A 26,685-nucleotide genomic window follows, 5' to 3' on the forward strand; every position below is an offset into this window, starting at 1 on the left:
ACTTTCGTTTTTTGCTCGTCTAGCCATGCCAAGGCACAGAACCTCAGAGCAAAGAATAGCGCAACATCCAGCTCCGCCAGCCCTGAATAACAGCACCCACAATTCCCTGCTGTCTGGGCTCTGGCAGAGCTTTCCCCCAAGGGTAGAAAAATTTGTTCTGCCAATATAATTTCACACAGCATCTGCAGTGTCCCGTTCCCACCCCCACCCGCCCTCCCCTCGCGCCCCCCAGGTCCAAGCCATGTCTGCCGGTGCCCTGTTGTCCCTTTCAGCTGGAGCCTCTGATCTGAGAAGTATGCGCTCCGGTGTTCTTCACCTTTACCCCAACCTCCAGCTTCCCCACTTCACTCCTGTCCTATCTGCTGACGGTGCTGAGCAGTCCCCGGTGCTGCGCGCCTGCTGCAGTGTTAGCGTCCCGCTACCTCAACAGCTGCACGCCATCGAGCGTCTCCTCTCTCTCCGTGGCCAAATTGATTTGTCCTGTTCAGCAGGCCGGCCTTGCAGAGCGCTCGCAGATAGGGGAATGTGAATTTTTAAATTCATTCTAGCCTTTTTTTTTTTTTGCAGCAAATTTTAAATCTCGTCTGACACACTGCAGACTCATGCAGCAAAACAAACAGGAAGGATCATCGTCTGCTATTTCTGCTTCTCTCATGGATTGCATTCACCTAGCAGACTCACAGACTAGCGAGGCTGTTTGACTCGGGGCAGGACGGATTATGCAAAATTGTGATGAAAGCACCCAGTCACTGTTCTGTCCCCAAGATATGGAATAAAGCACCGTGCATCAATTGAGAACAAAGATGGCATCTCTTCTATATACAGCTCTGGGCAAAGCAACATCAAAGTATATCATCCTCTGGCAATCATGTCAGCACTGAATGTGTATAAGTGATTGAAATTTCAAGTGACTGTACTCTGTTAATGGCTCTCCAGTCAATAGTCTTCGAAGCTCACCTATTTTACGATCCCTTCTCTCTCACTGCATTAACCACAGGGGGGCTTAATTGATGCTTTGGTGACATTAATGCCCCAGTGCCGTGTATATTAAACAGATCCACATCAATTAGCAATGTGTTTTCTGTAATAACCAGGAAATTAAATGTCAAAAGTTATAATACAGTTTGACCCCCCCTGAGAAAAAAGGTTCATTAACCACCAAAATAGAAAATATAACTCGAGAAAAAAAATCAATAAATAAGGATTATTAAGGAAGGAAAGTAATTTTACAAAGAACTCACTGTGACACTTTCTCTATACTGTAGTGATCCAAGTGTTGTATTTGACCATCAGGCCATCAATACTGTACTATATTGCAAAACATTTTTGTTAATTTAAAATATGTGCAAAAATATTTTCCTTGCAGTAAAATGGAAAACACTGAGTGAAGTGTCCTCATAAATATTTTGTATAACTTGAATTAGCTTTATTTATGGAAAAGGGCAAAGAATAATTTTATATACAATGCAATGGCTCTGCTCTACTGAATTTGGTAATGATGTTTGGTAATGTGTTGCTTTTTCTAATTTTGTTTGTTGAGAATCCACAATAACTAATTAAACTAATCCACAATAATTATATTAAGATATAAAAAGTTAAAGGTTATAGGTTTGTTTTTATTAACATAACTATGTATCCAATTAAACTGTGAATACCTTTGTGGACAAACTAAAGCTTAATAATGCTTGGCTTTCTATTGTTCGTATATGTGCGTTTGTGAGTGTGTGTGTGTGTGTGTGTGTGTGTGTCTGCGCCCATCATTAAAGTGGGTTTTCATAACATACGGTAAAGAAAGCACATTTTTATCAGCTCTTACCTGAGATAATTGAAGCCAGACGAACAACATCAGACAGGCGAACAGTCACAGGCTCGTATGGGGATGTTTCATAGAATTCCACACCTGTAAACAATGAAAAGACAGGGGTTAAAAATGCACAAGTGTGCGCACCCACTTTGCATCACCCTTGATCCTTGTCTATCCTCGCCGTGTTTGGTATTATATGAATACACAGCTGGTTTTGTAAACATGTAATTGCATGTATTTTACCACGCAGCGTCTAAAAGTGCCACGGTCAGATCATTTGCTTCAGAGAGAACATTTCGTTCTCGCTGTGATTTGGGAGAAGCAAACCCTGAATCTGAAGTGTTTGAGGAAAATCACAAATTAGAACTCAACTGACTGCATCATACCCCTGTGTCTCCCTCTCTCAGGCTTCCTAATCCAGCATTTAAAATTCACAGCCATTCTGTTTGATTCAGACAAAACCCTCTGGTGCATAATTGCTTTGCATTTTGAGCCTAAAAAACAAAAACATAGCCGGTTCAGGAGCGAGTCCAAGTCCCACCACTGTTACTTGGAGATTGTTGCTGGCCTGAACACTCCAGGGAGCCACAGCTAGGGGAATTGTAGCATGATGGCCATTTATCAGCGGAGATCAAAATTTTGCAGCACAGTGGTTTTTAAAAAGAAAATGTCTTTGCATTCTCTATGGTAGGACATGAATGGGAACTGGGGAAATGGCATAGTTTATGTAGCTTATGGCTGTGGTGGATCAGCTCTGAGAGAATTAGCTACACAGAGCATCAGGGATGTTGAAGTTTGCTAAATTAGAAATTCACACAGCATGGTATAAAAAAGTACTGGTATATGGTATTATCTGTATTCATATTTTCAGCATTAAACCAGAGAGGGCACTCATAATGCATAATCATAATCATAATTTTCAATTCTTGATTACTGTTACTGATTTACATAATTTTAGCAAAATGTTCAAGTAAATTAATATCAAAATTTCTGTTGTCCTGGTTAAAACTCAAGTGCATTATTACACCTAAACATCCCATACATGCCATGCCATTATTGTAATCTGTCTACCTGAAATAACTAAACTTTCAAACATCAGTTAATTGCATGCAGTGTACATGTGCCGATTGTGGATATAGTTTTATTGTTATACAAAGAACGTATGAAAGGAAATCTCCAAATCATGGAAATTAACTACATTTCACATTCTTGATTTCAGTAATTTGAAAAAAAAAATCTATGCTTATCTGCATAAGGAATTGAAAAAAGGTTTAGCTAGATTTGATTTTATCATCAGTAAAGAGTTAAGGGATCAGCAAGGTAAACACTGTATCTTTCTTCAAAGTCTTTTTCATTAGCATTGTCAAACACATCCAGAACCTTACATACTATATCTCATATCTAGGTATTATTATGCATCAAAGATATGCAGATATGATAATACAATATCACAATCTATGCCTGAGCTGCAGAAGAATCATCACTATCAGTTTTTCTAAAAAAAACTGTGACTTAATCCAGTTAGGAAGGCTTCTTGCATCCTACAGATTGTTTACTTCTAAATCTGGTCAAAAAAAAAAGAATAAAAAGTACTCTGTTCTTGAAATCAAAGATGCAACTGTTCCCTGTAGTTTCTTCTCACAGCTTCTTAGCCCACTAGTCTTAGTTTGCAGATTGGTCAGCGCTGCAATCAGTGTTTCTTCCTAACACAAAGAATAGCATGGCGTTCTGTGCGGTCTGGTTGAATCAACACCCATAAAGCTTTGTCACTTAATTCCAGAGAAATGTGGGCGACCATGAGATCTGATGGTGGATGACATCCGTGTGGCTACCCTCACGGACTCTCCGTGAATTATGTCTCAGGACATTCTGGCGGAGATGTATTTTGAGTGGGCCAGTCACCCAGCATATGCAGTACACTTAATCACTCCTCACTGGCTTCATTCCCTGCAACGCCCACTCTCGCCTCATTAAAGAGGACTTGGCCCGCTGCCTGCGTGCCTTCATCAGCTTGTGTTAGCAAAATTTTCTGATAGGTCAGACACATGTTGATGAGCCAATTCACCAAAAGGGCGTCCTTCAGCGACTACACTCCCGAATAAGCTGTGCAGCACAGTGGTTTTTAAAAGAAAATGTCTTTGCATTCTCTGTGGTAGGACATGAATGGAAACTGGGAAATGGCATAATTTATGTAGTTAATGTCTGTGGTGGATCAGCTCTGGGAGAAGCATCAGGGACGTTGAAGTTTGCTAAATTAGAAATTCATACAGCAGGCTATAAAAAAGTACTGGTATATGGTAATATCTGTATGGTTATGGTTATCAGACCTCTGCTCAGTGAGAGTTTGTACTGTATCTGTGGGATACGCACAGGGTTTGTATCTTAATGTTTTGGACTGGGATCATTCAGAACTACATTCCTATTATTAACATGGCCAAAAACATATGTAAAAAATGAGAAAATGTATTAGTAATATATAAAATTCAATGATAGTAAAAGGTTGTATAGAACTGTGCTGTGTAAAGCAACAGCAACAGCAACACAAAAATTGTCAACAATTACTGTACAGTGGCTAGCAATGCTACAAACCCAGTAGTTAGCAATAAAAAAAACCCAGCTTTGACAAGAAGGGTGCAATCTGGTGAAGTTCATCATGGAAGAACTGACTCTGTTGATGTCAGTGACTACCCTTGACACACTGTCACATAGGCATGTATCCAATCAACGTTTTCCTTAACATTTCCAACACAAATATTCGTTTTTTTTTCTTGTTTTTTTTTCACTAAAACAGTTTAGTAAGCTACGTTTGGTGCTATAAGACCCCAGATGGTTAGCTGGAGGTCAGTGGTCTCTGGAGATCTCAAGTGACTCTTGACCTACCATCTGGGAAAAGCACTTTTAGCACCAGCCATCACCACATGAACGGATGGAGTAGACATCAGATTGGTCAGATTCTCAGAGGGAGGTTTGCAGAAGCGTGATGTTTTTGACACATGCCTCCGCTTTTTGTTGTCCAATTCCCTTGATCCCACAGTTTGCTTCCTGAGCTACATTCCCTGGTGGGCTACAACAGCTACAGTGTTGTCTAGGCTATGAAATGGAGATTAACTGTAGATCCCTTTGAGTCAGTTCATTTCCAGGTCAACAGCTATGATATGTACAACCCTGTTCACAAGTGGACCTTCTTGACTTTATGGTTTGAATTCCTACCTGCCCCTGTATTCCAATTCTTCATAGAGATGTTGAGATTTGTGGAACACATGCGGGTGGTATCCACAAAATATGGACGGTTGGCTAATATGGTATTGTATAACCACTCTTTCTCTGGGTTCCTCTTGTACTACTGGCAGCTCTGTGGCTCAGTCCTTAATAAATTTCTTATAAGCCCTTTTAAAATTTTAATTTGTTCACAGCATTTACATTACAGTTACTTCCACACACCAAAATGCATGTGCAATCTGAGTAAACCAGGTTAATGGATGTTTGAGATGCTTGGAAAATTAGCATGCAGACTTCGAACCAATTAAATGCATGTCAAACTGTGGATAATCAAGGCTGAGGTCTGGTGCTGCTGAAATCATACACAGTTAATAATTTGCGTAAAATCAAAACTGCGATTGACAAGCACACAGTTGCCGAAGGATAGCAGCACCTAACGTGGTCTTCTGGCAAGGGACCTCCAGCACTTTTTAATGACTGTTGCCACGGTACTACTGCTTTCACTGACTCGACAATAACTACGTCTTATTCAATCACGATTCTTATTTTCTGGTCTCTCCCCGGCTTTATCGTGGCACCAACAATCTTCATGACAGGCAGCAGCAGTGATGGACCAGTGCTGAAAGGGACTGTTTTCCTGAGCCACAGGGAGTCTGGCTTTGAGATAGAAGCCTCTGTTTGTTCCACATTCTCGACAGCCTATGTCCGCCTCCACATACCAATGGCATGGAAACTTTCAGAGAGAAAACTACAGTCCGCCACTGTGCCGAAACACAGCAATTACAGCTTCCTGTCAGACTCGGAGTCCGAGGGCCGTTCAAAGGCTTCAGGGACCCAAAAGGCTAAGCTCATCTAAACTGCAGATATGACATTCTGCCAGGGCATACAATCCGCGATGAATCTGGAAACTGCCCGTCAGATATCGAGCCCTCGGAATTGTTCGTTTTGCCATAAAAGTAAAGAGTGATCGTTTTTCATGACACTGTAGTTTGAAGATGATGAAGGATGACATTTTATCTCTGCTTTGAGATCAAAAAAGAAAAAAGAAAAAGAAATGTGCAGGTTATTTTCTTTGTGTTGCCACGGGCTTACGGTTGGCCGTAAGTATCTTACTGACGCTGGCAGGTCAGGCTGTTGGTGTTTATGAGAAAATGTCCTTTAATTTAAAATAAACCAATAGCTTGCATTGTAGATGCAATAAAAAGATGATAAAGATGGAAAAATCAATGCACAACATAGACAATTGTGTGAATTACTTCTCTACAATGAATAGATAAAGAATGAATTATCTGTTGCCCCATTTTACCTTTTTAGTTCATGGACAGCCATTTCATTGCTTGACAAAAATAGCAGATCTAAAATAATTAGAGAATGCATGAAACTAGACTGAAACCTTGTCAAACTAGCTGGAGTTATTTAAGAAATCCTTACTTCTTATTCATGATTTATTTATTTGTAGAAACAAACCAAGGAAGACTGTCCTAAGACTGAATTTTATTTTTTTTGTTATTTGTTTGTTTTTGTTTTGAGGGGGAGAAGTCTGCCATTTATGCAAAGTCTAAAAAAACTTTAGACAAGAATGTGCATTTGACTGTCTTTGTTCTTTTATTTTAGTAACTTAAAAAAATGTGAAAAAAAAGTACAGGATGACACAAGTAGAATAACTAACATACACGCGAGGAAAACTGCTGACATTGACTGATGATGGGAACAATAGTGTAGTTTTTTCCAGTAGCTGTTTACATGGTTGAATGCGGTGCTGTTGCTGCTGATAAAATAGCAGACGCTGCACATTGCATATCCCACCACGTTTTAGATGCGTTCGCTCTGCAGCCGGAAAGATATTAATACGTCTTTGTTTTTTTTGTTTTTCATATGCGGACAGTACGTCAAATTAAACAAATGCAAAAATACATACTGGGGATTCCAGCAGAGGCCTGAATTGGATCACCTTTCACTACGGAACATCAGGCGCAGATGCGCAGCGACGGGTATCGCCGTGGAGTAATGGCCTGGGTAACTGGCTCACACCCAGGTGTGCTTGTAAGCTTAAAACCCAGATGGTGTGCTGCTGGTGTATCCCTGAAGCAGGTAATTCAATCTGAATTGCGTGAAGAAAATATCCATCTGAATAACAGACTATTTAATATTGTTTGCTATTTTAGTCACCCTGGAAAAGCCTTTCTGGTGAATACACAATAATAATAATAATAATAATAATAATAATAACAATAACAATAGCATGGCTTCATACAACTCACATTGCTTTGAAAACAGCAGTGACACGATATAGGTAGACTTGCTGAGAAAAGGTGTCCAAGGTCTGAGTGTGCCTGCTGTGTTTGTTATCGCCAGACTATCCCCAGCATGCAGATGGTGCTCATCTTGTCCTCCAGCAGGCTGGGGTTGCGGGTACGAGCCACCTCCCAGCCCCCAGCAGGAGGAAGGGAGCCAGTGAAGGCCGCTCTCCCCCCTCTGTGAGCGCACTGCGGGAGCCCAGGCAACAACAGCCAGGCCCTGGCCTGTGGCTCTGCCTCTTCGCAGACTCGTGGACGTGCGCTCGAAACTCAGCGTGGATGCGCTGGCGAAAACAGGGACGAGCAACAGCTGCGAAGCCGGTGTCCAGGAATCACTTTGATGGATATTAATCCTTGATTACCTCTAAAACCGAATAGCCGTGGCCCCCCCCCTTTTGTTTCCTGCGGACGCCATCTCGTGACGGGAGTCAGGGACCCACGGGCGAGGGCTTCCCATTTGAAATCTGCTCTGGCAGTGGGTCATTAGCAGTTCATTTCGGCTTTGTTGACAGCTGTTTAGACAAAGGCTCCACTGAGTTTCCACTGCATCCACATCCACTTACTGCTCTGGCATGTAAATTGTGTTGTTACTGAAGATTTAATCACTTTATAGACAAGACAAGCCGCTTCCAACAGAGCTGGAGGAAGCCGGCATCCAGAGGAACGGATGCTTTCCAGCGCTATTCTCTCGGACTTCTTTGATTCAGCAGGTCCGAAGTAATGGGAGAAATATATATGCAAAGCAAGTATGAAACCGCAAGGTCCGGGTGATTAATTTATTGCAAATATAATCATTTAATCAAATAGAGTTAAAAGCAGCTATCGGATACCCCTTTTTTCCCAAGGTACTTCAAATAATTTACATCGAAATTTGCTGATGAAGTTTTACAGCAAATATTGGCTCTTACTGATGGATATCAAGTTTAAATCACGTTTTTGACAGTTTGGCAGTGCTTTTCAGCTTACTCATCTCAGGAAATATGCATTATGCTGTTTTGCATTTCCTTCAGCAATTAAGTTAATGCAATGCAAAACCTTTTAAAGTTCAATTCCTGATTATTAATGTTGTGGCCTGCGTGCAATGTGGGTGTGATTACTATGTTGGCTTGCTCACTGGACTTTAAAAAGTACATTCAGGAGAGGAGTTTATAATATTCTTTGATTAATTTTTGGAAGCCTGTCAAAACAATCAGACCAGCTTTCACAAAAACAACTCCTCATCTTGAGCACCTCTTGACAATGTACTGGAGGGTTGGAGACCAGGTGTAAACACATTCTCCACACTGCCGAAGAAGCTTCACACACATCTTGCTAATCTCTGCAATGCCCCCTAGGGTCCAAAATCAGCTAAGCACATTACAGGAGCTCCACCTGGGACAGAACAGTGACACCACTAACATCGCCCACACCGTGCAGTTACGTCTATTTTGTCGAACATTTTATGACCGCTAAATGTGCTATAGTATACTTAGTGTGTTTCCAGTCATTAAAAATGCAATTCTTTTTTTTACTCCTTCTATTGAAAAAGGCATTATTCAATGCAGGGGGGAAATAACTGTAGGTATTACAAATAACTGGAATGCAAATGTTCAATTAGGGCCCATACTGTAGTGGGGGCCGCTTTAGGGAATGGCGGATGGACTCTGATTCCTTCTCAGGCCATTAATGTGTTTGCCGCAGGTAAGTTTGTCACAAGGCACTGCTGTTCTCTCCACCCCCAGTGATAGACATCAGTTTAATTTGCTTGTTGCTTTGTTTGCGACAATATAATTACGGGAAACAGACCGACTGCCTGATGCAGTGCCTCAGCGGGAAAAGTTAATCATAGCTTTCCTCACCGTAGAGCCTCTGTGTAATTTATTAGATCTGCGAATGCTAATCAACTTTGCCGGTGCCAAGATTTTTTCGAGAGCAGCCAGTATTTCTGTCCACATTCGTCAAAAACCCCCACGACAGACGCACAATAGACTACACGTTCCTGCCTGTCCCGGCCCCAGACATACTCAAAGAGTTCAATAGCACGCAATCTGCCAAAAGTTTGCCGTGACGCGCGCCATGGAAGCCTGCGTCTGTTGGCTCAATTTGCCGGTTCATTGAGCGGGTTAAAACCAATACTTTGAGTCACAAAAAAAGTATGACTTCCATGAAAGCGCGAGCACTGTGGCGCACATCAATAATGCATCGCACCATTGTCGAGAAGCAGCGGGCAGATTCTGCGGACTAGATTAAAAATCAGTGGGATCGAGCAATGAAACCTATTGGAGAAAAAATTAGGATATATTTTGGAAAAGGATGATACAGAAGGAAAGGTTTGGAGCCAGATGAATACACATTATCACCTTCAATGGAAACAATGAACAAAAGCACGCAGTACACTCTGAAATAATTTTTCTTGCCAGGTGTAATGTAGTCATTCTGTAGCCAGCATCTTCGGCTGAACCATGGTTTAATTCATCATGCTACTGTAAATCAGTATATCAGTTCAATTCTGGAGCTGGAAGATCCTGTGCTTTATGTTGAACCTTCATGTTAATCACTTTATTACCGCTCACTTTAACACTGATTTGATCGCATGATTTGTTTTCCATACTAACTGGAAAAGGATATGAGCATCTTTCCACCAAACTCAGTGCTTTTTCATTAAAACAAATAAGAAACGTTTTCTTATGAATAAACATCCACAAACCATGTGCATAAACCTTTTACATTTATAGCTATAGGAAGGAGTACGGATAGTTTTTTGTCATTTGTGTTTTAAACATTTTGCTAAAGATTCATACATACATCCTATATCGTTCAGTACGCTCATTCACTAATATAAGACAAGGCCCAAGAATAGCCTCTTTGCATTTATACTCCCACATCCCCACTAGTACTGCTACATCACCTATTTGTACCTTTTCCTTTATTTCTCTTCAACATGTACCTGCTGCTCTGTCTTCAGCTTTAGTTTTGGCTGCGCTCCATGTGAATCCTTTTCAAACTAAAGGGCATGATGAAACGTCTCAAATGAAAAACCAGTCTAATGCACCTCACTTGCTAAAATTTAGCCTATACATTTGAAAAATGAAAGTAGGATGTAGGCTAAGTAGGATGATCAGTTCCTATTTCAATGGCCTTTTTAAAAATAGAATGCTGACTGATGTACTCGTGTAAAAATGTTCATACAAATAAACCCAATCAAGAGAATTTCGTTTCCAAAAAACAACAGAACATGACTCCCTTGCCCTTTTCAGCTTCTGCCTGTTTGCATAGATTAGAATCATAAAATTCCTGTGTTCCTTCCAGATTCTTAAACAGGAACAGGTAACAGGAGTTGCTGGCGTTATTTTATAGTGCAAATAGTTCAATAATATTGTTCTAGGACATGCCCTTTAATGAATTTTCAGAAAGTGTATTAACTTGGGATGCGCTGGGTTCAATATTGGGGAGACACTATCATCACTATACACTAACCAGATGGTGAGTTCCTACAGTACATTCCTTCCATCCTCCCTTCTTAACTACAGCAGGCTCCCATTAGCAAACAGAGTTTACAATAATTTTTAGCATCTACTAAAAAAATGTGCTGGTCTTGGTCCCAAATTTTCAGAAGACTTTGGAATGGAATGTTTGAGCATTAATGAAAGACAGAACCTTCCATGTTAGGAACACAACACGAATCCAGATAACAATTTCTGCTTCTCAGAACAGTTTTAAGACTGTTTGTGGTTTGTTCCCATCATAATGTTATCTGGCAAACGCATAGTAATCTAAATGGAATCATCCCAAACATTCTGGCAAACATTTTTAATGTATTTTTTTATCTGGGAGTCTGTGGGGTCTACAGACTGTGGTGTTATACTCATATTCGTACTGTTCTTTGTCCCTCTCTTCTCCTTGCATTATTTTACAGACGAAATACATAACAGCACAGCATGCCATCAGCCAGTGAAAAAGAATGAAATCAAAAAGAAAACACTTCATTTTATGAATATACTTATGAATGGTTCAATGAGTATCCCTCTGTAGGCAGCCGCACCAAGTGCTGGGCAAAATATTTGGTAAATTGCAAACTCTCCCAAGTGAAGTGAACATTTTAAGCACCCTGCATTGTCATGGCAACAACCCAACCCAGTGTCCCCCTGCCCCCCAACAGAGCAACTTTTGGGAATGACTTTTAAAATGTTATATAACGCATCCTCTAAACTGCCCCTGTGTGCAATCACCCCTGGCTTATAAAGAGCTGGCTAATACTGACTCCAGCTTTAAGGTGTGCTCTGTCACAAATGGAGAAGGGTGGGGGTGGTGCTGATGATTTGGGGATGGGCACAATTCAGTCAACGCATGTTCCTAAATGTGAATGACAATTAAATGCAAGTGAAGTTCTTTTCATTACCACCACCATTTTGCAAGATCAGTGATCACCATGCACTGTTTGCCAAGAAAAAGAAAAAAAAACACTTGCAAGCAATCTGTAAGAACAACCGTCAGTTGAGTTGTGTGGTCTATATTTGAATGCCAGGTCAGCCAAAAATGCAGCAAAAATGTTATTCAACAGAACATTCTGCACCTTCCAGATGTGGAGTCAACTTTGATCCTGGTACAAGCACACGCTCTGTGTTAGCTTTGAAAAAAAGCAGCACCTTATTCTTGTCACTGTTTTCAAGGAGACACCCAGTGCACAAACTGGTAGAATAACATTCAGGCAAACAGCACACAAAAGTGCAGTCTAAGGGCTGGGAGAGACAAACAACAGCAGAGATTGAGCCCTCCAAGGGGAAACAAAAAGACTGTAGGTGGAGAAGTCACACGCCACTGTTTCTAGAGAAGAATCTGAGGGAAGACGTTACGAATCCAGAACGCCTCATTAATACAAACACCAGAACGCACAGCAGCTAAACACAGCCTGCTTAATGCATACCAATTCAATGCTACATTTCTTTTTTTTTAATTCTTTTTTTATATATTTCAAATCAGATTGAGATGTGTTTTGTTTGCCAAATGTGTGTCACTCACTTCAGAATCTGTAATGTCTTTATGATACCTCGGTGCCACACAGTCACATACACAAGTGAAGTAACACTTCAGAATAATAATAGTTTAATAATGTCACTATATTTAAAAACATATGCATTGGATTTTATATTCAACGTAAACACGAAAGGGTTTCCAGAATTCCATGCCAGCTTACAATCAGTGTTGTTGCTGCAGTATGTCATACAGATTCCTCTCTCAACTGTGCATATTGGAACCTCATGTGGAATTTTCTCAATCTGACATTGTGTTAATAAAACGTGTTAAGTAAAATAAAAACCAGAGAAGGCATTTACATAAAAAAGCATTTAAAGGAGACTCTTATTTTCAGTCATTTTTAGTCAGTACTTAGTCTTCTCCGTCCTGATTTAATTTGTGCTATCTAGGGTAATATTTCACTCGTATATCCTCTTCACAATATAAACGCCATTTTTCTGCGCGTTTCTGTTCAGAACACGAGCAGTTCGCTGCCTCATCCCTGCCTTAACTGCCACTAACAGTGAAATAATTTCTGACCGAGTCCAGCACTGCAGCTGCGTTTTCAATGTAAAATTAATAAGTATTGATATGAGTACATATTGTGTAATTACGCCATATGGATTTGCCAATCGTTTCTTTGCCCTGGCCTGTTTTTAAAGAGATATAAATTTAATTAAAATCACAATTACTTGTCTTTTTTTCCCATTCAGGGCTAATTGGAATGCAGGAAAGATTGGTGAGAAGAGTGAGCTATATCGTTAATCAGTCTTTCTACGCTCAACGCATTCGAGTTAATTTAATTTTACTGGGCTGCTACTCAATTCCCTCCTGCAGGAATGAGACCAATTCGTTACCCAGGCTGTTTCAGGGCACTGAATATAATCAGACTGGGGAGTCACTGGTTACATGTAAGCACAGCCTGTAATCTGATTGAATTTCTCGCTAGCACGTAAGGGTAGGCATTCCTTTGCATGCAGATAACAGCATGCAAAAACACATTACATTTTTCATTCTACGGACAATCACAGCTACACACATTTTTTCATAACTATATTTTTTTTAATGCCACCTTCAAAAACACTCATAAATATAAGCAGTACACAACCAGCTCTCATTGCAAGTTTTAAGAAATTTAACTTGCTGGTGAAAATGTATGCTTCTGAAATCACCATTTCAAAAATAAATGAGTAAATCCTGTGCAATACATGTCATTTAGAATACATTTTTAAGAAGAAACAAACATAATGTACAGGGAATAAGATTGTTGTACAATTCACACTGGTAAGAAATAATACAATAAATCAGATGAATTACATAGCTGAACATATAATTTCACAAATACTCTTAGGCTATGTAACTGACTTCCCATTCCCATCTGCTAAATTCCAGTAAAGACATTTAGCTTTAAGAGATTTAACCAGACCAACATAATTCTCGTAGTACAGATAGTTAAGGTTTTTCTCATGGATTTTTAAATTAACATTACTTGGGATTACAGAAGGAACTGGTAATGACCACAAATAAATGTACTCTAATGGGAGTGCTGTAGTGTTTTTTTTTTTATTGACCCTGATGCGTTATGGAATCCAGACCATGCCTGAGGCTGATGCAATCAGCAGCCCCACAGTGTAGCACACAACTGCCCATGAGGGGGCACCAGCACCGGCGCCCCCTCTGGCCAGTTGGGTGCCTGCAGTCTGCCTGCACAAGCCACACACAATGTGTTCTCCTCCAACTCTTTGTCTCTGGCATTTATTTTTGGCAGTCTCCCGAATTTGTAGAAGAGGTTGCAGTCATCATAAGCACAAACAAAGCAGGCATTCTACATTAGGAGAAAATAGGGCTAACATAAAAACTGTGAACGTGTCATTTTACATGCAGATGAATTTCACATTGCCCTGTAAATGATAATAGCAAGAGGAAATATTAGTATTGGTTCAATTAGGAACCCGCACAATACCTGCCCTTTGAACGCTCCAGATAAAAGCCACACTAAATAAAACTAATGCTCAGTATCAAGAGAGAAATATAGTCTTGGCCTTGGTTGGATCAACAGTTCAAACTAATCTACTGTAAACCCAGAACTGACAATAGCCATTGTAATAGTTTATATTGCCTTACTGAAATTAAGTGATTTGGGAAGCCGCTGAAGGATAATATGTGGCAAAATGAAATTCAAACTACGATATTTAACAAGGAAAGGACCATGGGAGTATCTTTAATCACAGTTATTTCTTTTACATCTAGGAGCCAGCACAGCCTAATGTCTTCATTACCACGTGCTCATACACATATAAAAAAATTACATGTAAAGAAGTATGCAATGAATCCCACATCCCACAGCCCTACAGACAATTCAATAAGAAGTAGATTCTGTGTTACCGATAAGGATGGTATAGAACCTAAACTGTGTGACTGTTAAAAGTGAAAAGTCATCTTCTCCCTCAGGTAGTATCCTTGAGAGAAATCCTATTGCCCACAAACCATCATTACACTTTCCCCATTCCAGTCCTGCTATTTGACAGGTCTCCAGCTATTACACATTAATTTAATAAATCTCCTCCTGTTCGTTTTTTGTGCAAGATGATTTGCCTGAGGGTAAAAAGCTAATCCCCATAATTAAGATGCCATTTGACTTCATTTCCACTGACTTGCCTTCTGCTTGTCCTCAGCAGCGATGACTGCGCTCCATCCTTAAACTGCAGGTTCAAAACCATACGCCTTTGGCGGTGGGAGCAAAGCTGGCATCATGGTTATTGACCACCTCCGAGCACATGGAACACTCTTGAGTTCGTGGATGGGAACAAGTTCCTCCGATGGTGGCTCAATTCATTTTAGGAAAAAACGCTGAATGGATTTCCACCACCTAAGAAAAGAGCCCCTGCCTGCAGGCAAAGTCAATTTTTACAGCTGTCTCTCATTTGATTTGTTTTAAGGCGCAACAGACTAATTGCAGGAATCTCGATCATTGATTTCCCCTGGATGAAATGAGCAGAGGAGTATCTTTGGTAATGGAATGGCCCACTGAGTGCAATTGTAATAGGAAAGCAAATGCAAGAGAGTGTTCTAGTCCTTGGGGACCAGCACACGCTAGTGAATCATTTCTTTCCCGGGTACGGTCAGACGCCGGAGGAAAGCACATGCACTTAGGAATTCTCTCATTTTTGTTAAGAGTTTACCTCAATGCCATTGCTCAATTGGGTCATCATTCTGACAATAATCCAGCTTCCTTCTGAAATCTATATAAACATGTACAACTGAAGTCGGAAGGGGGGAAAGAAATGCTAGTCACACTGAAAGTATCAGCAAGCAAAGAAATCTGTTGGCCCTTAACTGTAATTGTTGGTATGGAAATAAATTTGATAGTAGATAGATTAGAATGAAAGCATGAATGAATAAGGAGCAGTATTTCAATCTTCTCACACATTCAGTAGCAGCTGCAAGATAGCAGAAGGTTATGATATTGAGGACAGAAATACCCACAGATATTGTATTTCCTCCTCTGTTTTGCATATCTGTCAAATCAGGTCAATTCAAGTCAAATCACTTCCGAATGGCTCTCCTTACAGTAAGATAGCAAGATGTGTGAAATGCAAAGCAGTCCCTTGCATATCGCAAAATAATCGCTTGACCTCATTAAACCCTCTTTTTGTATTAATATATTCTCCAGGAGAATCAGGTCTGATTTAATGCACCTAAGGAAACTTTTCAACAGTATTGTGTACTGCATACTAAACCCAGCTTCTCCAGGACTGATATCTTGATTTAATTAAGTGATTCCATTAACGTTGCATCATTTTTTATGAGATTACCACAAGAGTATTGGCAATAATGTAAAAGCATTATGTTTATTAGACTTGAGAATTTTGAGCCCTAGAGAATATGCTGAAATTTGCTTAATTTATATTCACATTTTACAATTACAAGAGGGCAATGATAATACACTCTCCAGGGAATCAAATGCCAAAAGCTGTTATTGCCAAATGCCAAAAGTTATTAATGCATATTTGCTATTGTAAAAGGTGTTACATAAAAAATTACAGTCATGCAGTGTCATCCATAATTATTCCCTTGTTACAACTGAATAAAATAAATTTAATAAATATTATACTTAACTTTGTTATATTTAACCAAAAATCTTCTCAAATTAAGTTTAGTTCCAAAACAAAAGTAGCATCTGCTTCACTCATTTTTTGTACCCCAGTGAAACTGGAAGTCTTACTCTGAGAAAATATTTTAATATAAAAGAATATAATTTCCCCCGTTTTCGGAAGATACAATAAAACAAATTACCTGTATTGTTTTATACAGCCTACAGCCGGCTCATCTATAAACTGTGGCATTGTAATACGGTGGCTGTGTGTGTCTGAATAAAGGAGAAAGAGCAAGAAAAAGTAGGGCAGAACTTTCTGGCACTGTACCTGAGAATTCAAGAGGAGAAACCATGACAGATTCTCTGGGAAGCATATGCGGGAAGGATCTTCTGAAAATTTACTTAGCTCTTCAGGGGGAAATAATACTTTGAACATTTTACAGGCCTGAAGGAGAAAACACTCATAAAGAGCTTACCTACTCTGTTTTCCTGTCCCCACAAGGCCAATAAATAATTAAACAACATGTATTTTTGACAGTGTTCTTGTTTCTATAATTGTTACCTAAGAGCTAGCCCATATCACAGGCCAAAGTCAAAGGCACCCCTCTCTATGACAAAATATAAAAGAATAGGACCATCAGAGGATGTAATGTCAAGTGTCACAATATGCCAAAAGGATGCTACAAGTGCACCTTCCTTAGTGCTGTAAAAGGAAATCCAACACCGTGAAATGTTTCCTGGAAAGACACAGATTGATCTTCCACTCCTTTTGTCATCCTTATTTTAGAATTTCAAATTATTTGAAATCCAACTTGTATTAAGAATGATACCGACAGAGAATTACGAAAGAGGTTTTCACGTCAAATGTGCCCATAGAGGTTTGAAATGCAGGGTGGATTCGAACAAACCTCTGAATGCAAAGTAAAGGGGAACTGAATGATGCACTGGGAACATCGCGGCACATGCTAAACAGGTGACTTTGCCTGTCACTCACTCCCAGTGGCCCAAGTGGACTCATCTTTTAGGGCCTACTTAGCTCTCTCACTCACAGAACTTACTCAAGCACACAGGTAAGCATGGTAACACATGGCGGTTTCTGTATGGTGAAGCCCATTTCAGAAAGTCCTTACTGTGGTGGATGTTGAGAGATTCTGATTCTTGCAGCAGCCATATTTACATTGCAACAGCCATCCTTTGCCATTGCCTCAAATTGCATTAAAGGCAACAAATGTTCTTTTTTAAGCGATTTAACTGAAGACGCAATGCCAACCCTGTCCTCACAATGGTCTCAAAGTTTGTTGAGCTCTTCGGCGCGGGCACTCTGGAACTCATGCGGAAATCGTGACCCGTTCTTACTGGCATGATTTAGAGCTTGACACAGGCACGGGAATGAGTGTCTCATGGAGGAGTTACGCACACAATGGTGAGCTCTCATTGCCTTTTGGTCTGCGGGCCCTCTTTATGAGTGTGGATGGTTGGGGTAATGGTCTCTGACTGCTGCCATTGCTCACAGTGCTAATGGCTGCATCACGGGAGGCTCTGTGTAAGGCATTAGCACCTCTTCTGGGCGGGCTCAGGCTCCCTCGATGCACTCCCCCCCCCCCAGCCCCTCCCCCTCCCCTCCACCTTCCCCCCACCTATCTGCCAGTGACCTTCAGAGGACAAGAATTCCTAGAAACAACAAAAGCTTTCACCATGTGTCATGCCTTTCATTCTTCCTTTTATTTTCTTCTGCGAGTTCTTTAATTAGCTGTGGAATCTACAAAATAAGGAATACATCTCGGATATGCAAATGAATTCAAATCCCAATGCTCTATTCTATTCAGTTTACCTTTCACAATATTAAGCAAATGAATAGAGCCCGGAGCCTTTTATTCCAACTGTTCTTGTACCCCGCTACTGTTAGCTAATTGAAGAGTGTGTCTGCTTCTTTAATCAGTCACTCGTGGGGAACCAAGGTCAACCTGGGGCACAAGGTCATGGAGACACTAGCCCTTGCAACTCCCAGCCGGCATTTGTCAAGCGCTTCCCCGCGCCGGTGTCGGGACGGGGACCGTGATTTATTTTCGCCCCGCGTGCAAACACATACAGATCAGTCATGCGCGTGAGTGCCAATGACACGGAGCTTCGCAGAGAATCCCAAAAGACAGCCGCGTTCCATCTGGGGCCTCCTTCCCCGGCCTCGCGACACTCTATTTAGCATTGTCCACACGCCGTCGCAGGCAGTTAGCCGGGGGGAGCGCCGTGTTAAAATGTCCCCGCTACCTGCTGGGAAAACCTTTCAGAGCCGACGCTGTGCCTAAGACAGTCCGAGCTTCCAGTCGCGCGCCGAACGGCTTCTTAAGTGGATGCTGACAATCAGAGTAGGCACAGGGATCACCTTTCTTGCGTGTGGCTTATGAGAAACTGAAAGAGCTAGTTGGTCTGCTAATTTAAATGGTTCCCCTTTCGGCAAACCCTTGTTGTGGGCACAATGGATTTGCCGTAAATGACGCCGGCACAGACAAGGCTTTGGTGTCTTGTAAATAACATAGTAGGTCCTCCGTCAGAGCAAATAGGCTTATTTTTCATTCTTTAGACTGCAGCAGTTCAGGTGGCTGGAACAGAGATCTTTGTTTTCTTTACATTCTGAACTGTTGACACTAAGGAGGAAAGAATGCCCTCTCACTCCCCCCCTCCCCTCCCCCGCCAAATTGTGAAGCGCCATTTCAGATTTCAGCACCACAAGGAAGCAGACAGCTCCCAGCCCAGGATCAGCATTGCACTGGTGTCAGGATCAGTATAGTGTTGGTGTTTGAAAACACGACCTTGAGTCATTATTTCCCTCTCAGTGAAACTGCCCATACTGCCTATTCCATTTCAGCTCATACTCAATTGCAACAGGAAGGGAGGAAAACAACTGTGTGATACTATGTTCTGATTTTGCTTAACTTTAGCTGCTGTCCACACAAATTAAATCAATTTCTTGCTTGTCTGATCAGGTATCAGGAAATTATTCAAACAAAAACGTCACCTAGGTACGAGTTTTACAGACTTCTCTGCATTTGATTCACGTAATTATTGCAGTGAACCCTGCCCACGTTTTTCTGGCACAACAAATAGCCTTAGCAGAAAGAAGAAAGAATTGTGAGTAAAACGCTTTAATGAGGTTGCTGCTGTTTGACGTCCAAAGTAGGGCAGGGAAACTGGGTCCTCTGGCCAGAGGAAATGGTGCCAAATTGGGAGCATCAGAGTCACACGTACGCAGTGTAGTTTCTTTTTCCTTACGCGTAGCAGCTGGGCGATGGGACTAATATCTGGACGAGGCTGAAAACGCCATTAATCTGCACACGCTCTGCCCGCTATGAAAAGGCCCTTCTTCCATTTTGACTGTTGCGGCGGGCTCTTAAGTATGCCACCACACACCTCTGTGCCTCATTGAAATGCCAAGTTAAAGTGGAGCATTCGCTCTAAAAGCTCTCTCTGATTAGCTGTATCAATAGCACCTTTTGTTGTGGTTCCCAACAACTGCCGGGGCCCACGCTTATAAATCAACCCGCATTGTGATGCCGTCTGAAACTCATAATGTATGCCTAACACCACTAAAGGCAAATGATTACCGCTCTTTCAGAGCCATTAGTGCTAGGTGACGGACAGACCTGATAGAACGAGACAGCCCAAGCATTCTTACGCATCAGAATCTGCAGTGCCACCGTGGAGAGGGCCAATGACGGTGCAACTTTCAATGGGGCAGTAGCACTTTTCTGTGTAATTAAATAAAAATAGAAGAATGACTGATCATGAGGACAGGCCATTCAAACCACGCATGTCTGTGAGTTAAATCCTCCATCTTCACTCTTACGTGTATATGCACACACGTATGCACGCACATACGTATGTCTTTATATGCAATACATGTGCTATCTATTGCAGTCTGAGGCTGCTGACTCCACAAATGCTCCAAAGAGACAGCCGGTCACATGGGAAAGCGTTAGCCCGCGGCGGCCCCTACCTTCGGTCAGGCCCATGTGAATGCTCCAGTAGTTCTGCAGGCACTGTAGCTCCTTCTTCATGCCCCGCTTGCAGCGGCAGTCGTACAGGGGGCTCTCCTGCAGCACCTCCAGCGCCGCCTGGCACTCCTTGTTGGCCAGCATGGTGTTGCTGTCCTTTCCCGCCAGACACTGGCGCATGATGCGGTAGCGGGAGCTGCACTGAGAGTTCTGGTTGCACATGTCGCTGGCCCTCACGCAGTCCACCGGGGTCCTCCAGCCGTGGGTCCCCGCCCCGGACACCGCGGAGACGCTGGCCAAGGAGCAAACCACTTCATCTACGGGAGAGGGAGGCCCTGGCCCGTTAGTTACGGAAGATCGCGGACGCATCACCTTTCAGTTATGACACTCACATAGCTGCATGCGAGCAGAAACCCACAAAGGTGCCAATGCTCTTTTCAGGCCTGACTGAAATGGCTTCTGCCAAACCTGTATAACACAATGCATAATTGGTAATAAATTTGAAAATATTTTTTTGTATATTTCGCCCTACTCATGACCAAGCAACAACAGTTTTATTCGTGTAAGGCGAACGCTGTCTAATTTTCACATATTTGTCAATAATGGGTCATTTTTAATGAAGGTCCACGTGTTTAGGGCACAAAAACAGTGCTGGCATGCTTGGGACTGGGTGAGACCTGTTTCCATGCAATATGTTTCTACAATAATAAATACACAAAGTCATACCTATATCTTACCATAGCCATATCTTCAGTCAACATTCTAGGTCATATATACACACGCACACACACACACACACACATATAATATATATATATATATATATATATACCTCATTTACACTTTTAGGATTTATAATCATTTTAACATCATTCATCAATTTGTATATGCAAGCTAACTGGAAATAAGTATGATATTTTTTTATTATAAGCAGTTGGTGAGCTACATCCTCTATACTATATGTAATGATGAACCATGAGAGATTCACAGCAGTAGTCAAGGCTGTGCATTTGTTAATTTGAAAGATAAGGGAAAGGGAAATTTTTCAATCGGTGTTCATCTTTGATGTCCTTTGGACATCTGTACAGCATACAAATGTTCTTTAGGCAATGCATCTATTGGGTACTGTTGAAATATTTCACTGTATCTGCAAGGTCAGAGATAGACGTTAAACATGACAAAACAATATGCACACAGACTACAGCAATTGCCGGTGATTTTATTATTGAACTAGGCAGCCCTGGGTGTTTAATTGAAGTTAGATGAGCATAGACATTTGCCCTGCAGCCCAATAAAGTTTGAAAAGAAAGGACCATTGTCGTAAATATAGTGCATTTTGAATTATATGTGGTGTCCTATAGCTGTGCCTCATAACCCAACACAGGTTAGTGAAATACAATGCAAATACAATGCAAAATGTTTCATTTCATTCATTTAAACACACGCACAGGTTAGATTTGAGAGAGAGAGAGAGAGAGAGAGAGCACGCAGTTGTGAATTGACTGCATACATTTAGTCTATATCAGAATGTTAGTTACACCTCAAAATAATTTACTTGTGCTGGCTTATGGAGAATATATCGATGTATGGCCAATACATCAATTGCATCGTATTTCCTGAAATCATCTTAGTACCGTCGATAAAATGCTGGACACGAGCGCCACCTTCAGGATGAACCTAAACTGACGAACATAATAAGCATAGCGATGTCCCGCACTCATAACTGGGCAGAATTACATGAGGAAAATGTTGGCGGAAATATCAATTTAGAAGATGCCTGACCGCATTCATCGCGTAGAAAACCACACTGCGTATTGTAGTAGTACTGATTAGAGCAGCACTCCACATGACATCAAAATCATGCACTCCACACTCTCATCAAGAATCGTGTGTTGACTGACTATGTCCTCATCGGATATTGTGCGATTACATGTATAAACCTCCACAATGTACTAATGCACTATCCCCAAACAAGCCTTAACCTTCCCTGACATAATCCCATAACTAGAAGGTCCAAAAATTGTGCCCCCCCATCTCTCTCTCTCTCTCTCTCTCTCTCTCTCTCTCTCTCTCTCTCTCTCTTTCTCTCTGTGCGCGCGCGTGTGTGTGTGTGTGCGTGTGTGTGCGTGTGGCTGAAAAAGTTGAAGAACTGAACCGCGACAATAAGTCAATAGGTTGTGAAAGTTATGCTCTGGTGCCCGGTACGCCAACATACCACACATTGAAATACTCAGGAGATGCAGTCTATGCTATGAAATTACGGACCAACACATTGTCTGTGTTGGTCCGTAATTTCTGTGACCTTGATGCTACATAATCCGTTTCACGTCCACCAAATGAATAACAGCTCCATTACATATAATTTAATTGTTGCACTGAACTTCTAGCCTATACGCAATATTGAATGCGATAGACGAGTTAAGAAATTACGTTTTACAACAGGTTAGCATACAAACGTGCATTTCTACTGATAGGGCTAATTATTTTTAACTACAAAACTGAGTTCACACACTCACGTACGCATACACGAACGCACACACACACAAATATAGGCCTACGCATACTAAACCTGCAGCTTACTTTCTGACGGGATGTGAATGACTTGTAAATTCTGTTAATTCAGTTCATGATTATATTATCCATACACTCGATACACTTTTCAGTAACAACGTAGCCCACACTAAAATTTATTTGGTGGATAATCTACATTCAATTTATAGCAAGGCACTGAACCTGTAATGTTTCGAAAATTAGGCTACTTTCAAAGATGTCGATTGATTACGGCGTCCCTAGAGTGCACAATCTTGGAAATTCCTATCAATGCATGTTTCGTAATAAAGTTCATTACTTATAATTCGTGTAGAATTACTTTTAGAGTGTAAATGAGGGGGGTTGATCAACGAATGCAACTTCACTCACCTAAGAAAAACAGAACACTGAAAATATGCATGAACATCATGATAAATCCAAAGGGAACTCCGACTCAGGGAGCTGGTAACAGCGAAGCCCCTATCCAATTTTCTTGCTCCTGATAAATTTATGATAATTTCCTTCACTGCTCGTTAGCACTCCGGTGTGGTTCCAACGGTGCGTAAATCTGAATATCCGAGCATGTCTTCAGTATTTTTCGATATCTGTGCAGTCCCTGTGCAAACAACTACAACCTCTAAATAATCCAATTCGGGGGGGAAACTTCAAATGAAGCAATTCAATCCAGAGATTCCCACAGAACTCTTATTCGGGGTTTATTATGTAAACAGTAATATCCCTTCGAATGCAGGTATTAACGCGGCGTTCCAAACGACAAAAAGACAAATAAACGCTGCGTTCAAATACTACGCTTGTCAAGCCTGTTCTGCTCTGTAGGTCCAGATTTCTCTTGCTTGTCATCCACCGATTTCCTCTAAAAGGAGGATCCCCTCAACCAAGATCCTGATAGTCACCAACTTTGCACGGCGGGAAAAACGCACAAGATGCACACAACACAGAAATCGAAAAAGGAGTTATTTTTCTTCGTTATTTCCGTTCTTCTGTATCTAGCCAGAAAAGAATGATTGGTCTGCCCTCGCAATGTTTTGGAGACACATTTTAAATGCCAGGGCAGCAAATTAGTGAATTTAATCATTAACAACCTAACCGAGACAGTGTGGACGCGTCCTTGTCATCAGCAAAACTAGGATAATTCCATAGCAAACGCTGACAAATTAGATGAACTTAGAGCCATTATTTTTCGCATACCCACTGGTAACCCAATACAAACGAGAGGAACAAGCTTATTCTTTCATGTGTTTGTCTCCAGTGCGAAGAGTTGTTTTAAAAGGTTCAAGGAAACAATCAGTTGTGCGAACTTGAGGGAGGAAACAGCCGTTTCGAAACGTCTTCCACCAAATGTTGCGTCTCTTCCAGATTCCTCTTGCAAATTAATTCGTACGCCTTTTCCTTTGGTTGAGCCTTGTGCTCCTGCCCCCTCAAATGAGCTCCGCACGTCAGACCGCGCACAATCAGAAGTGCTGAGCTTTACTTTAGCAGCCGGTAACGAGATGAACTTTACGGACCTCTTTTCTTGAATGCTAGAGCACAGACACCTCTCCTGAAACAAATTATCGACAGAACTGCAACGCAAACGTGCGTAATAACCGCCTGATGCCCCGCGAGATCAGAAACGGTCTTTCAGCTATGCCTAAAACAAAACCTTTCTCGAAGGCGAGGGCTCCACTGAAAAAGAGGAGGTGCGTACTGTACACAAGGTAATTTTTACGTTAGCCACAGAATCGTGACAGTTATGGCGTGTTGTTTTTCGGACTTAAAGTCATTCGTGCATAAAGAGGGATGGAATATATCATATGCTTGACACAATGCTTTGCTATAGTCCAACTATACTATAGTTTATAATAGCTTCATTTTTCAAGCACAATGAATTATGACACAAAACAGGTTCTATTCCATTTTGTGTGGTGTCCCTGTAGTAGGCTACGAGAGCAACCTTGGATTTCAGACTAGTTTGGGAACATTTTGACACACATGATTGGCTTCGATGACACGGTTTTCCAAGTAACGCACAGATACATACATAAATAACTATTGTCTTTAATGCGTTTGTTTAAACATTATAATTATAGCGAATACACAGCGAATTAACGCTGGCTTTCCAATACCAGGCTACCGCAACAATAGAAACACTACTGGTGAACCCCTAAAGTGCAAAAAATGTTGAAATCAGATATGACTTTAAGAGAATTAAAAATTCGGCATCCTAATAAATTAGGTTCGATTGTGTCTCCCGGACTTGTGCTAGCACTATTCTCACACCACTGTCAGCTACAGTGGATTGTGGCTTTCAACGCTGATGTGGAAAATGCCTTGCCACAAGCTACAGTATCTGCACCGTGTACATCAACGCACATTCTTGTGATTTGTCATCGCCAGAACGGAATTGGATGAAGATGGCCGGAGGTACACAGGGCTCACTGAGCTTGCTTAGACTTTTTGGTATAAACGACGAGGTCTGTCATGCTTGCACTTGCCACGCTTGCTCGCATTTAGCTGGGACCAGGCTGCCCTGGCGGTATCACGCTGAAAGCAGGACTTGGCCACGTGCCTAAGACTCAGCCCCCCACCTCCCTTTTCATTGCCATGCTCCTGCAAATTAAATTCATATTGACATTTAGTTTGTTAAATTAGAAATAATAACTCGAAATGTCGCCCATTTTCATCACTGTATATTTATCAAATAAGTACCGGTGAAATGTTTTAACATGCCCATTATTATGTCCTTGCGCAATTCTACAGGCTTATTTGGCAATTTCCTTAGTATGTTGTTTTTCAGGGTTTCAGTGCTGAAAGATGAATTGGTTCATAAAAATGGGGAAGTCAGAATAATAACCTTTATAAAAATACGCCCTGGTCATTATATTTGACACTGCATACGGAGCCAGGACTAAGCATCTGGGCTGTTCTAATAGAGTACAGTGAGATATCACTGCAGTGCATTGATAAATTCTGCTTTTACAAATGTGTCCTAGGTCATGGTTGAAAATCAACTCTATTTTGCATATATTGAAATTGTTGCACATGTTTAAAACCGCCTCAAAGGCGGACCAAGGTCAAATACTTGAATCCGTAAAATCAGCAAAATATTTTCAGCAATATTCAGACCAAGGGGTTTCCTTCGTTTTTTGCATGTTTTGGTTATTAATATTGAAAATTCACTGGGCTCTGTAAGATTGTCAACTGATTGTTTAGATTGTTGAAATAAGTATGTGACCTAAGTCTTGCTCAAGGTTGATCCAGCTGTGGAACTTGTCATATGTGCAATTTGCAGGTAATTTTCCAACAATATGCTTCATTATTTGTAAATAATATAATTTACCTTTTTAACCTAATGTATGAAGAAGGTACAGTACCTAGATGTGTTGTATATTTGTCAGAATTGTAATACACATGTAAAGACACATATTCCCACATATTTCCCCATATTTCATTTGTCTTGCATAGTTTGTGTAAGGTGTAGGCTAAATCTGTGAATTCTATTAATTACATTGCAATATAAGCATTAGCAGTTAATTCCCACTTTGCTTTTCGTTATATATTTGCTTTTAAATAATGGTAATATTTATTAATTTATTGTATTTATTTCAAGATGCATGCCTAATTTGGAGAACTTAGAAGCATCTGCCCTTGATAATAACTTGAATGTATACATAATTGATCTGTATGCATTTTCCATTTCAAGTTACAAATGACAGGGCACAGGATTAGGTGTCAATGATCTCAGAGCATAAAGAATAA

The 26,685-nt window shown here is 41.0% G+C and overlaps 1 protein-coding gene and 1 long non-coding RNA gene across 2 annotated transcripts in view; one reads left to right on the forward strand and one right to left on the reverse strand.

Moving 5' to 3' along the window:
• LOC135261285 (GDNF family receptor alpha-2-like) overlaps positions 1-24,644 on the reverse strand; it is a 73,130-nt gene extending 48,486 nt beyond the window's left edge. The window contains exons 1-3 of the mRNA XM_064347424.1: positions 23,317-24,644; positions 20,400-20,714; positions 1,817-1,900 (exon numbers count right to left, since the gene is read on the reverse strand). Of these exons, the coding sequence (XP_064203494.1) occupies positions 1,817-1,900; positions 20,400-20,714; positions 23,317-23,356 (439 nt within the window). The 5' untranslated portion in view covers positions 23,357-24,644. The remainder of the gene's footprint in view (positions 1-1,816; positions 1,901-20,399; positions 20,715-23,316) is intronic.
• The window catches only part of LOC135261286 (uncharacterized), a 222,835-nt gene that overhangs the window by 163,785 nt on the left and 32,365 nt on the right, over positions 1-26,685 (forward strand). The gene's annotated exons all lie outside the window — the stretch shown is intronic.

This window comes from Anguilla rostrata, chromosome 8 (genome assembly GCF_018555375.3).
Source record: "Anguilla rostrata isolate EN2019 chromosome 8, ASM1855537v3, whole genome shotgun sequence".
NCBI classification, from domain to species: domain Eukaryota; kingdom Metazoa; phylum Chordata; class Actinopteri; order Anguilliformes; family Anguillidae; genus Anguilla; species Anguilla rostrata.